The 13,720-nt window shown below is 44.6% G+C and overlaps 1 protein-coding gene across 1 annotated transcript; it reads left to right on the top strand.

The window, feature by feature from the left end:
• Positions 1 to 5,625: 5,625 nt before the first annotated feature.
• Positions 5,626 to 8,887, top strand: LOC6612325 (protein mab-21-like). Its single transcript, XM_032725900.1, has 3 exons — positions 5,626 to 6,419; positions 6,912 to 7,465; positions 7,590 to 8,887. The coding sequence occupies exons 1-3, from the start codon at positions 6,217 to 6,219 to the stop codon at positions 7,937 to 7,939; spliced, it is 1,107 nt and encodes a 368-aa protein (XP_032581791.1). The 5' UTR covers positions 5,626 to 6,216; the 3' UTR covers positions 7,940 to 8,887.
• The last annotated feature ends 4,833 nt before the right edge of the window (positions 8,888 to 13,720 follow it).

Genomic DNA, 13,720 nt, shown 5'->3' with positions numbered 1-13,720 from the left:
CAACTGGTGCGTGCAAGGCATTTCGCACATCATTGCGTGACAAATCGGCGGGAAATTCACTCGCATGTGATATATACATACTATATATAAACTCTTTATATGCCGGTTAAATCTGGCGCTCAACCCGAGAAGGACCTGCTGTCCCGATCCTCTGACCGCCTGTCAGCCAGCATGTTGGCCCCATCCCCACCGATCCCCGCCAGTCGCCGGCAAATCCGCACCTCATCCACCTCTGGCAAATCAAAACAAATGTTTTATTTAAATGGTTAATTTGATCGGGCCAGAGCATCTGTGCCGGCCGGCTTGTTGGCGATGGCCAAATGAGCAGCTTACAAGGAGATGATGAGGCCCGAGGTACACAAATGGCTGCCAAATCGTGAGAATTGCATTTGGAATGCCACCAACTGAAGTGGATTGGATTCGGGTTCTTGGTTCTTTGGCTCTCTGGATCTTTGGCTCTTTTGGGGGCACCTGGCAGGGGATTTTAATTTGCTGGCTTCAATCAAACTGCAGCAGAAAAGGCAGCAGGATGAGGCAGTGCATTAAACCCGCAAATATGCTGCTGCTCGGGATGAGCTGGCATTGGCTACACTGGAACAAAATCACATTATAAAGCGCTTGTAATGTTACATGGTTGGATGACTTCCAGCAGAAGATCCCACAACTTGACTTATAAAAATTCGACTAATATTTATAAAACTTCCAAAATAAATGCAGAATAAATCCACACTTAACTATGACTTTTATCTATTTTTGTAATATTCAATATGAATTTTTTGCAGTGCATAATTGTGCTTCTGCAGCGAGGATCACGCGAAGCTGGACTGCGTGAAGGTCGGAGTATCATGAGGATGGACATGGGGATGAGGGCGACCACGGCGCTTGCCACTTAGCATAAACGGAAGACGAGGCACCAGTGAAGTATGAGTCCCAGTCCCAGTCCCAGTCCCAGTCCCAGTCCCAGTCCCAGTCCCAGTCCCAGTCCCAGTCCAGTTCCAGATCCACTCCTCGCCACGCCATTCCAAGGCGAAGGCGAAAGCGAAGTGAGCCACGACCTGTGTGGCCGCTGCATCAGGGTAACAAGCTGTAATTAGAGCCTCTTAGCCTGTCATCGCCAGCGTGCTTGATTATAGCCTTTTGACAAAAAGCAAATATTAATTTAATACATCCGAGGGAGCAAGAAGGAGTCCAGTGAGCCAGTGAGCCGGCGAGCGCCCCTAGGGCAGCCTACCAGCTCGAGAATCCCTGGCTGCAAGTGGAGGAGGAGGAACTTGCAGGAGGAACTCCGTCCTTCGTGGCTGATAAATTTCACCTGAGCTTCGCGTCTTGCACTTACAGGTGATAGATAGTGAACGCGATCGGAGGAGCAACCGAAAGGGAAAGCCAAATGGTCACCTTATTGTATAACATGTCTCTGGGAGATCAATCCTCACCCATTTAACCCCACTCATTTCTCATAATTCAAATGAGCAGCGAGTGAAAAATTCCTGGAAGTCATATCAAAAGCATTGCACTTATCAATACAACTAATCCGTGCTATCAATTAACATGAGAGGAGTCCCCCGAAAAAGCAGAAACCAAGTTACCATACACCATCAACCAGTTCTCAAAGACGGCAGCTCACGTCGTCGGTTTGGCATCGTCATACGCCCTTTTGATTTTTTTTTTTCAGATTTTCTTTGTTTTTGGGCCAAAAACAATGGGTTCAAACGGCTGCGCTTCGGCGGAAAAGGAAAAAACGGCCCTAAATCAATCACAGGCGGCGACATGTCAACAGTCGTGGGGATCGGGATGGGGATCTTGAATCGAAATGGAAATGGAGACGGCGATCTGGGGAATCAGCGCGGGTATATCTAGTGGGGCAACAACTGCCGCGTCCAGGCGAAAATGTCAACGTGATCGTGGCATCTTGAAAAGGGCCGCCGCCGCCGCTTCGCGTATATATTGGCCATCCAATCCGGCCCAGTGGAAAAGGGCCTGACTGCCTCTGCCTGCCTGCCCTTTGATGGGCAGGGCCGCATTTTCGGCCTCTTGTGTGCGCGTGATATCTGAACTACGAAATTGAGATCGATTCCACGGTACGTGTCTGAAATGAGAATCGGACATCGGGACTCGGGAGAATCCAAGCGAGCACCAGCCAGCACCGATGCCTGCGTTGTAACGATAAATTATGATATTATTTGAAATTAATGTTAAGTAAAATGACATCAGTGGGCCTCTGCACCTCGATGTGCACTTGTCGGCCAGAATTGTAGGATGGCTGGTGGTAAAAAAAAAGAAAGATCTCGGCTGCATTCGTCACAATTAATATTCCAATCAGATGATGAGGGAACACATGTCCGCGAGTAGGCGATGTCGAGGCTCCAGTCCACAAAGCGATGGATTGCACACTGTGCAAAAAAGGAAGCAAGTTGAAGTTGCAACAATTGGTTAGGCTGTTAAAATCTAGAAATAAAAATCGAAATACCTTATTATAGCTATTATTGTTTAAGATGAGGCCAAAATCTTCTTACACATTTATTGATGTTCTGAAAAGTACCCCTGGCTTTTCGCCAAGTGCAGTAGTGGGTTTCGGACCTTGGGCGGCGGTGGCGCATGCGCAATGAGTGGAGGCAAAAAACCGAACCAAATGGGCTTTACGGGCATGGTATGGAGAATCGATGATGAGAGGATGCACTCCTCACTGGCGGATCGTGTCGCTGATTTGTTCGCTGTCATAATTCAATAAAGTAGTCAAATGTCAGACGGACCCGAGCAAAAAGCGCCGGTCCGTCAACAAGTGAAGTTTCCCTGATCGGCGATCTCCGCTCTGCCATATGGCCATCGCCGATCCTCGAGAGTGGATCAAAAAGTAGCACCACACACGCACCAGCCCCGGGTTAATGGCCATAAACGCAAATCCGCTTAGCATTGCAACGCGATGGAGATTTGAGGATGTAGGATCGGAGCGGATGGAGCTGGAGGATCGGGAGGGAGCAGGAACACTTGCAGTCTGGAGTGGATTGGCTGCTTATTAATTCATCACACGTTCCAGCTTTGCGTCGACATGCGATGGGAATGGCATCGACGACCAATGACCAAAGCCTCTGAACAAATTAGGAATTACAAAGTGCTTTGAGGTATGAATATCAGAAACGCTCGAGTATCAATTTCCCAGATGTTTACTCGGTATCTGAGATAAAAGCCATAGTATCTATGTGATAAATATGTGAGAAATCATGGAGCCTAGAAATGTCAATAAAGTCTAGAGTCTAAGTATAATACTAAGGTCTATAATCTACAAAGTAAAGATAGTTACATTAAGCTTAGGAAACTTTCAACTTTGTATATGTACATCCGATAGCTACTTTATCTTTGCTTGCCTGAATACACCATAACTTTTTCAGATCTAGATACATGATCTTATAAATCGGCTTGCTATTTCCCAGAATTGGAGGGCCCAGCTCAGCTGGACAGCCTGATTATGTATATGTGCCGGAGGAACAAACTGCGCTGATGGCTGTTGAAGGGACTAGAATCGGAATGGAGTCCGATGGGATCCGATCGGATCGGATCGGATCGGGATGGCATAGGATGGGACAGGGGCACTAAGACAAAAGAGACTATGACGCGGCGACGAAGGAGCAGAGCTGGCGGAGCAGCAAGAAGACAAACGTGGCGGCGACAACGGAGCAAGTGACAAACGTTTAGATGGATGGATCGTTCTTCATTTCGGGGGAACGAGAGCTGAACCGAACAGAACCGAACCGGACCTCTAGAACAGGCGGTCAGTAACCAACCGAAAAAAAGCGACGATTGCACATAAATTATATTCAAATTTCTTTGAGATCTAAGAGATATATAAAATACGGGAAAAACACACATATGCCACATGAAGCCACATGAATGGTCGGCGACCCCGAGACCCACGATCCTGGGTCTGAAAACCGAAAAACTGGAAAAAAAAGACTGTGTAGTTCTCCTTGTTGTAGCCCTTTTTTAGTTTCCTCTGCTTGTTGAAATTTATGCAGATATGCGCGCATCTAGATAGGAGTTCCAGTGCCACCTCCATCTATCTGGTTACGTGGAAATCCAGCGCGCCAAAAGTCAGCCAAATGCCATGGAGTGGTGAGGAGCACCTGGCATTGTCGTTCTCTAAAATGGTATCCCATCCAATCGCATCCCATTCATTGGGGCTCCATTAAAATTCGGCTGACAGCAACGATTCACGGCCCCAACAAATTGGAATGGGCTGAATACTATTTAGATACGGATAGATCTGCTCAAACTGCCACTGATTGATGCCAATAAAGCCGAACAAAAGACCTAACAGCCAACAAAAGATACAGTGGGCCTTCGTTAAGTGGCCAAAATTAGTATCCATCTAATTGATCATATTCGATATATAGTTTTTTAAGTATTTTTGTGTATTTATTTCCATACTTATACGCTTTTTAAAGCTTCTAGTGCACTGCATCTTGTTCTATATATGTATCTTAAAGATTTTGTATCCATACCTTGCAGATACGTCTTTAGATACTTCCGTCACCATGGAATGCTTGACCCCTTTTTCCACTTCCTTCTGCGAAAATGCTGCTGGTCGTCGGCAATTGTGTTCGGATTGTGTTTTGCCTCCACTCGAATTAGTGGCTGCGACTGGGATTTGTCTAATTGGAGGAGGCGACGGGCGCTTTGATCTTGCCACATGTCCATCAAGTACACAACATATATGTATACACGGTGTACATATTATATGGTATATAAGGCGTACTCAAAGGGGGGAAGGGGGCAACCGAGAACGGAGGAAGTTGCTCGCTTGGAACTGAGAGCGCTGTCAGAAATTGCCAACTGGCACATTAATCCACGCGACATATTTATGACTGTAAATGTATCTGTGTATCCGCGAGATGCGAGATATAAAGATATCGGCCGGCAAACGTGGGACATGGACGAGGGTTGCTCGTTGCTCGCTGCTCTTTGCTAAATGAGTGCACATTTCAGATAAATTATTGCACACAACTTGTACGCGATGGCAGGCCGAAATGTATTTAACAAATTAAATTTACACACAGATACACAAACTGCGGCCCGCAAGACTTCAAAGAGGGCGCCGCAGCGTAACGGCCACCAAATGGGGCGTGGCCTCGACCGACCAATGGCAACGCGCCGCTCTCACAGATACACAAGCAGCAACCCCATAGATACACCCATACGCATGCAGGCCAGAGAGACAGACAGAGAGCGTATTTGTTTTTAGTACACGCAGAAAAATTAAGTTGTGCTTGTGATTTTTTATATTAACTAGTAATTTTAGTTTTAATAACCGAACTATTATCTTTGAAAACTAGTACATTTGTGTTAATAAGAAGTGGCCCCCTGCTTTAACAACTAAGCAATCTTGCAAGAGTTACTATTAAAATTGTATCTATAACGCTTAAAGCAGTCAGATTTTTGTCGCAGTGCATCTGGCAGATACGACAGAAACGCGGGGCCTGTGGCGAGTATCTCATCGATTTTTTAAGCGTCGGAATGCGTGGCACGAGACAGAGACCCCTGTCACGTGACAGCACCGACATGTATCTGTATCTTTGTGTGTGCAGCTGTGTGTATCTGAGCCTGTGAGTCCCATTCATGCCACTGCCACCGAGATGGCGGATTTGTTAGATACCCCGATACTGGCATGGATATTGAGATACTCCGCTGCAGCCGGGCCAAACTGCACTTTCAGCGCTTTTTTATCTGCCCGAAGCTGTAAATATCCGCGAGATTTACAACGCCAGCGAGCCGCGACTTCGGTATCGGTATCAGTATCGTTTGGCTGACTTCGATTCGTACTCGGAATCGGCATCGGCAGCGGCATCAGGCTGGGGGTATCGCTATTGAGCGCAGCGCATCATTCGGCCAGAAATTCGCCAATGCAGATACTGTATCTGCGGCAGCAGCTACTAAAATTGAAGAGCCAAAAGCTAAAATACCCATATACATACTCGTACACCGCGGACGTCGTCGTCGTGCTCCACTTGTGCCCATTGTTGGTTCTGCTGTCACCGTAACTCACAATTGAATTGTTCCTTTGTTCTGTCCCGTCCAGAAAGAGACCCGCTGCCGAATTTCGCATAATTGGCTGGCTTTTAAGTTGGCCGCCAGACCAAGTGTCGCCGGTAAAAAGATACATCTACAGATAGATCGTGGTACTTTTGGTACTTTTGGAGCTTGGTGGAACTCGAACTGAGTACCATGCTGGTGCCGCCGGACATGATGGCCGCCCAGACGCGCATGGTCTACCAAATGAATCGATTCTGCGCGGAGAGGGTTCAGGCCAGGATGTTCAAGACGGCCACCGCCATCCGGGAGATCTGCAAGATCGTCCAGGACATACTCAAAGAGGTGGAGCTGCAGGAGCCGCGATTCATATCCAGCCTCGTCGAGTGCAATGGCAGGTAAACTTTTTAAGTATCTAAGTAACTTAGTATCTTTTCAGTTGTATCTAAGTATCTCAGTATCTTTTCATTAGCTGCTTCAATTTTAATAACCATATATAACCTAATGTTAAACCTATGCATAAGTTAGCTAATAAAAACGAGAGCTGCTCATCCGATCACAGATGTTTAGTGTTCCCAACCACAGAGCCATCAACAAGATATCTGGGTAATTCCAGTGCCCGGATGACTGTCATCGCAGCTACTTCTCACTCCAGTAGTTCCACTCCATTGCAATCAAATCCAATCTCTTCACTCCATTGCGATCATTACAACCAAAGTGCAGAGTCATTGTCAGTTAACTGACAAGTCATGCTCATCGAGGTCTCGCCACCAGAAAAGGAGTAGCAGACATTTAAACACGATAAACTATCGGATTAATATATAGATTTCAAAAATATATAGAATTATAAGTAAGAGGTTTCATCGCAATAATTAACATCACCTTTACAGATTCGAGGGCGTGGACGTGATATCCCCGAATGAATTCGAGATAGTGCTGTATCTGAATCAAATGGGTGTTTTCAACTTCGTGGACGATGGCACCTTGCCGGGATGTGCTGTTCTGAAGCTGAGCGATGGAAGGAAGAGGTCCATGTCCCTATGGGTGGAGTTCATCACGGCCAGTGGTTATTTGTCCTCCCGGAAGATCCGTGCCCGTTTTCAGACTCTGGTGGCTCAGGCGTGCGACAAAAGTGTCTACCGCGACATGGTCAAAATGGTGGGCGAGACCAGCGAGGTGAAGTTGCGCATCCGGGAGCGATTCATTGTTCAAATCACGCCGGCATTTAAGTGCTCAGGCATTTGGCCAAGATCGGCGGCCCACTGGCCGGTACCACATCTGCCGTGGCCACATCCCAACATCGTGGCGGAGGTCAAGACGGAGGGATTCGATCTTCTGTCCAAGGAGAGCGTCGTCATGCAGAACAAGAACAACAATGCCGCCAGCATGGAGGGCGATGCCTGGGTGCTCAGCTTCTTCGAGGCCGAAAACCGTCTGCTGCAAGGTACCAATCTTATGGAAACACCTTTACACTCACAGTTATTCACATTCAATGAACTAAAAACTTGTAGTATAGTTTAGCATTTTGAAGTCTGGTGTAGTTCAATCCAATATTCAACTCCTTTCAGGTGGCTGTCGCCGGCGTTGCCTGAGCATGCTGAAGACCCTGAGGGACAGGCATCTGGATTTACCAGGCAATCCCATCAGTGCGTACCACCTGAAGAACCTGCTGCTCTACGAGTGCGAGAAGCATCCGCGGGACTTCGAGTGGGACGAGGGCTGCATCGCTGACCGCATCAATGGGATATTCCTGCAGCTGATATCCTGTCTGCAGTACCGCCGGTGTCCCCACTACTTCCTTCCCGCACTGGACATGTTCAAGGGGAAATCCCCCAGTGCTTTGGAGCAGGCGGCCAAGCAGGTGTGGCGCTTGACCCGCGAACTTCTCACAAATGCCAACGCCTTTGAGAAGTTGTAAGGTGTGAGGGGTCAGAGGTTAGAGGTCACGATGGGTCGATAATGGCGATGGCATTTTTGGCAGGAATTTATACTTAATAACCGCACTCATAGAGTGATTATTGTTCTTATTTTCTTACTCGTTAGATTAGATGCTTTTGCTCCATTCACATATTCTTGATTTAACCAACTTCTTCTTGCAGTCACGCAAATATCGACCCATCCGAAGTGGGTGAGTGCGGATGTGTATGAGGTGCCAGGCCAGCCGGAGATGAAAGATATATATGCGAATAAAATACATACGCATACGCACAGCTCCTTGGCGGCCATTTTGTGCCATGTCCGTGTGCCTGTGACTGTCTGCGTGCCTGCGCGTGAGTGTGTGTGTGCGTGTGCGAAAGTGTTAATGCGAAGATGCGAGATAAGTCCACTCCCCATTCGACTCGACTCGATGCGATTCGAGATATATATCTGCCCATCCAGGCGATCCGGCTAAGCCTCGAATATTGTTTTTAATAACTCGCCCCTCGACGCTCACGACACATCCTTTGTTTGGCCGGCGAACAATGGACTCGCCGGTTCGCAAGTCCGGATGGAAAAATCGAAAAATCGAGAGAATGAAAAAAGAGCATTTGTCCAGGCGGCTCCTTTTACACGGTGGCTATACACACTCGACGTATACGATTGTTTCACAGTTCGCAGATCCTAGATCAAAGCAAAACGAAACACAAAAAATATATAATACATACATAAAGTGCAAGAGATAGAGATTCCATTGATCGTTCCAAGTCCAACTTAACATTGTTTTTTTTTTACTACTTATATACACATATTTATGTCGATGTCTATTATGCGATGCCTAACATTTACCACGATTATCCGCAGTTTGTTTTAAGTACAACATTAATCCTAGATTGCTAAAGTAAAAAATGTTTGAATAAATTCAAGGATAGCCAAAGGCAACACTCCAGGTATTGTTTTCCTATCAAGAGGGATGGTATTTTAAATCACTTGATTGCTTAGCAAATACTTACACAACACTTGTTAAAAGAACATGGGAAGTTAAAAACTTTAGCTGGATGTTCTTAACTGATATTCATATATTTAAATGAGGCTGACAAACGAAAGATGTACCAGAAAAAAGGACAAATCTGGAAAGGATGTGCTGGGATCTCATTAGTTCGATCGGCGGTTGAGTTAATGTTATGATTATTGGCAGTGGCGAATATTTATTTGCAAGCGATGACATATCTGGATCTGGATGTGGATCGGGATCGGAATCGTCTTGGCATCTGAGGCTGGGAAGATGCAGCTGCTGCAGCGACAACTGAGCATCACTTTTATTACCCTTATTTATGGTTATTTTCTGGCGGGGGCTGGATCCACGAAAACCGAGTGGTTTGCCTGCTTTGTTCTGCGGTTCTTTTGTCCCTTCGCTTTACTTTATTATTTCTCCGTTTCGTTTTTTTTTTCTTTTTTGATTTTTTGCGGAACGAAAACTTTCAGCGAATGTAATCGATATTTTCCTCGATGGACGCGTCGACAAAAGGTGTCTCTAAACGGGGAGCACGGGAAATAATCAGCGTCAGCACAAAGAGCCAGTTGGTCGGACCGATTCGAGTCCAAGGATATGCCAAGGATATAATAATGCGTGGGCCAAAATAACAAATTATGCCAAGGCACGCAGGGATCATGTTACGTAGCCCTCCATCACCACCAGTAACCCCTGTGCCACTAACCCTCGACTGGGTGGCTTTGGCTCTAGCTCTAGCTGTGGCTGTGGTCCTGCTCTTGGTCCTGGGAAAAGCATCATCAGGTGACCGAATCGGAATCCGAGTCCGCAGGCGTATCCTCCGCAAGATGCGCACTTGGCCGCCAGCGGGAGGACACGTGACTGCCTGTTTTCCTTAATTTTCATTTACTTTGTGGGTGGAGATGCGACCTGAACCATGTGCCAGTTGCTTCGCACCGATAAGGCACGATTCCCATTGCCCCGTTGACAAATGGTATTCGAGAGGCCATTAAATGGGGGCCACCAGTTAGAACGCAGATCCAAGTACCAGGATCCGTGACGCAGCACCTGCCCATTCACATGGCCAAGTTCCAAGTCCCAAAACTATCCTGATCCCATGCAGCCTTTTCATTTGGTCGGCTGTCACAACTTTGGCAAAGCCACAACAAAATATTGTCGCTTTTCGCCGCTGGATTTTTTGATTTGTACACAGATACCCTGGGAATTTTTGGGCATGGACTTATAAATCTATTAGAAAAATTGAATTGGGTTTGACTATGGATGAAAATGGATGAAAATTTTAAAATTAGAATAGAATTCCCTTTCAAAAAATGAATTGAAATATTTTTATTTCATTTCACTTAATTTTCTCCAAACAGGATATCTAATGTTCGAATCTTGCGAGTCAGTGCTCGTCACTTTTTTCCTTTTTGTTTTTCTTGTTGACATTTATGCGCACCCGCCCTCCAGTTTTCGTAGCTCCTGACTCCGTATCCTTCCGTCTACTCCTGCCACGCCCCCAGGCGACTCGTGGGCGGTGACAGGCATCTTACTATTGCGATGGCGTCGCATTGTCCTGGTTTTTTGGGCTTCTGTTTTCTGTTTTCTTGGCTCTGGGTTGCGTTTTCTGGCTTTGTCGTCGCATGGCTTCGAATGGCATTTCTTTGTTTTAATTGTTCACTAATGATATTTAAATTAGGGCTCTAAGTGACCGCGGGCGGTTTTCTGCTATCCTGCTCCTTCACCCCATCGTCCATTATCCTTTTGCGCCTTTTGTTTTTGTTTGTCGTTTGCATTTTGACATTCCAGTTGCTTAGATCTTTCAGCGAGGGTTGACACACTAGTTGGGGGAAGTAAAGACCGCTAAACTCAAATACAAACTCTACTCAAATTATTTTAGCTTTTTTACACAGTAAAAAAGGTAATATAGGTAATATTATTACTCAAAATCACTTATAAAAGAAAAACATTCCTTTTTTAATGAGTTAGTTGGCTTTTGAAAATTATTAATTCACAAACTCTGCTTTTCCAGCCTTATTTTCCATTCACTCCAACTTGTGGCGTAATTATGTCGTCATTATCAGAAACACGTGGTGCAATTTACCAAGCTGACAAAAGGAGGCGACTCATCATTTGGAGTCCTCCTCCTGCGAAGCTGGTAAATGGATTTCATGGGAGATTGGTGGAGTGGGGTAAAACACGGCGCACACGCCACGAATTATGAATATCAGAGAAATGCACAAGATGAATGGCACCGGGAAAATGCCAGCGGGATGGTAGTGGGAAATTAGTTTTCCACGCATCGCCAGCAAAGACAATGGAGCGCAGGAAAAGCGGGGAAAGCTGCGGGGAAATGCGACGGCGGCACCTACACGTGATAATTTAGAGCAGATTGTCGCCTATAGGGTGTATACGTATATCACATAGATATTCGACAGGGGGGAACACTTTAGAGCCATCGTATTTTTGGATGGACATTTGCATTCAATTACGGCAGCTGTGAGCCGGCCCTGATTTATATTTATGCACGCGTCTCTGACGGCCCATAAAGGAAACCCCAAAAATGAGCCACAGCGGGGGAGAGTCCGGATGATTTCCCCTTTATCGCCCTCTAAAAAAGCGAGGAAAATAAAATTTGAAATATATATAAAAAGAGTTGGCGCTGCCTGCGCTCAATCATAATTATGTGATTTGTTTGCGACGCCGGCGCGGCCGACTAATTAAACGGCGAAATGACAGAGTGGGTGGGTGTGGATCTACATGGACCCATGGAAAGGGTGAAAATCTGGAAAATCCGTAGGGTGGGCATGTTGACGTATTGTCGCCGATGTTGCCCCGTTGAAATTATGACATTTTGATTTGGGCTCGAGGCCCATTTGATGTCCCTCAGCCGGCGCACTCGTCTGATTTATGCCACAAGTCGGGGGAAAATGTGAGGAAAGTCACAAAAAAAAATAAGGAGCTGCATAAGGAGTTGTAGAATCTAAGAAGGAAGCCGAGGCCAAGGTGAACTAATTAAGAGGCGGATGGCTAATGGATTCCAGCTGCAGTTAACAAAAAAGTAGAGAAAAGGGGAGGCACTTGGCCATTTGCTCGACCGTAATTCCCATGATGACATTTTCGGGACATTCGGTGGCCAAGATCGAAGGGTTATCCCAAATCGATTAACATTATTAATGAATGCATATCATGGGAATAAGTGGGCACACAACGTGGGGATGGGGGATACAGGTGGAGCGACGAAAGTCAAAACATGAAAAGGTTTTCAAACAATTTCAATTCCCAGAAACGAATGAAATGAACTCCGGCGAAACATTGTCAACATGATCATCAGCCGTCTCCCTCTGTCGTTCGCTCTGTCTCTGTCAACATATTTATGGGCCAGGTTCACTTTGAGGTTGAGACTGAAACCATAGTACACTGAGAATAGTTTAAGAGAACTTATGCTTTATAGCTTACTCGACAATTGGTTTAACGGCCATAACAATGAAAGTATCGATCCAAATACTGAGTGCCATACCTCGCCGAACTCGTATTTTAATGTACCATCCACTGGCATTTAAATCTGGGAATTTTTATTTTTTGTCATTTTTTGCAAATTTTGATGATGTTACCCCTTACCAAAAACGCAAAAAGTTGAAAAAAATTAAAATTTTTAAAAGTCTGCAGATTGGGATTTGGGTCGAAAGTTTTGGTTGCCCGCTGCTCAAAACGGTGCCTCCTTTTATTGTGAGACTTATTTTTACCGAGTTATAGGCAAAAAACCAATAAAAACCATTTTTTTTTTTTGCTGAATTTTTAAATGCATATTTTTAGAAAATTATAATGAGTTTTTTAATCATAACAATGCAAAGAATCATACAAATAAGGAATGCCATACCTCGTTGAAATCGTAACTTAATTTCCTATCGATTGGATTTTGATACTCTAAATTTTTACCATTTTTCGCAAATTTTGATGATGTTACCCCTTACCAAAAATGCAAAAAATTGAAAAAAATTACAATTTTCAAAAGACTGCAGATTGGGATTTGGGTCGAAAGTTTTGGTTGCCCGCTGTTCAAAACAGTGTTTATTTTTATTGTGAGACTTATTTTGACCGATTTATAGGCAAAAAACCAATAAAAAAAACATTTTTTTTGCTGAATTTTTACATCCATATTTCTAAGAAAATTATAATCAGTTTTTTAACCATAACAATGCGAAGAATCATCCAAATCCGGAATGTGATACCTCGTTGAAATCGTAGCTTAATTTCCAATCGATTGGTATACCAGCCTAGATACTTTAAATTTTGACCATTTTTCGCAAATTTTGATGATGTTACCCCTTACCAAAAATGAAAAAAATTGAAAAAAATTACAATTTTCAAAAGTCTGCAGATTGGGATTTGGGTCGAAAGTTTTGGTTGGCCGCAGCTCAAAACAGTGTTTATTTTTATTGTGAGACTTATTTTGACCGAGTTATAGGCAAAAAACGAATAAAAACTATTTTTTTTTGCTGATTTTTTACATCCATATTTTTTAGAAAATTTTAATCTGTTTTTTAACCATAACAATGCGAAGAATCATCCAAATAGGGAATGCCGTACCTCGTTGAAATCGTAGCTTAATTTCCAATCGATTGGTATACCAGCCTAGATACTTTAAATTTTGACCATTTTTCGCAAATTTTGATAATGTTACCCCTTACCAAAAATGCAAAAAATTTAAAAAAATTTAATTTTTTAAAAGTCTGCAGATTGTGATTTGGGTCGAAAGGTCTGATTTTCCGCTGCACAAAACATTGTCTC

The sequence above is a fragment of the Drosophila sechellia genome, chromosome X (assembly GCF_004382195.2).
Source record: "Drosophila sechellia strain sech25 chromosome X, ASM438219v1, whole genome shotgun sequence".
In the NCBI taxonomy this organism is placed as follows: domain Eukaryota; kingdom Metazoa; phylum Arthropoda; class Insecta; order Diptera; family Drosophilidae; genus Drosophila; species Drosophila sechellia.
Note: the sequence above shows the minus strand (reverse complement) of the source record. Positions and strands in the feature narration are given on the sequence as shown.

Excerpts from the sequence above, each read along its gene's own strand:
- LOC6612325 (XM_032725900.1), top strand. The coding sequence starts at position 6,217 with ATGCTGGTGCCGCCGGACATGATGGCCGCCCAGACGCGCATGGTCTAC. Across the intron at positions 6,420-6,911 it reads CTCGTCGAGTGCAATGGCAG|ATTCGAGGGCGTGGACGTGA; the intron begins GTAAACTTTTTA and ends TCACCTTTACAG. Across the intron at positions 7,466-7,589 it reads CGAAAACCGTCTGCTGCAAG|GTGGCTGTCGCCGGCGTTGC; the intron begins GTACCAATCTTA and ends AACTCCTTTCAG.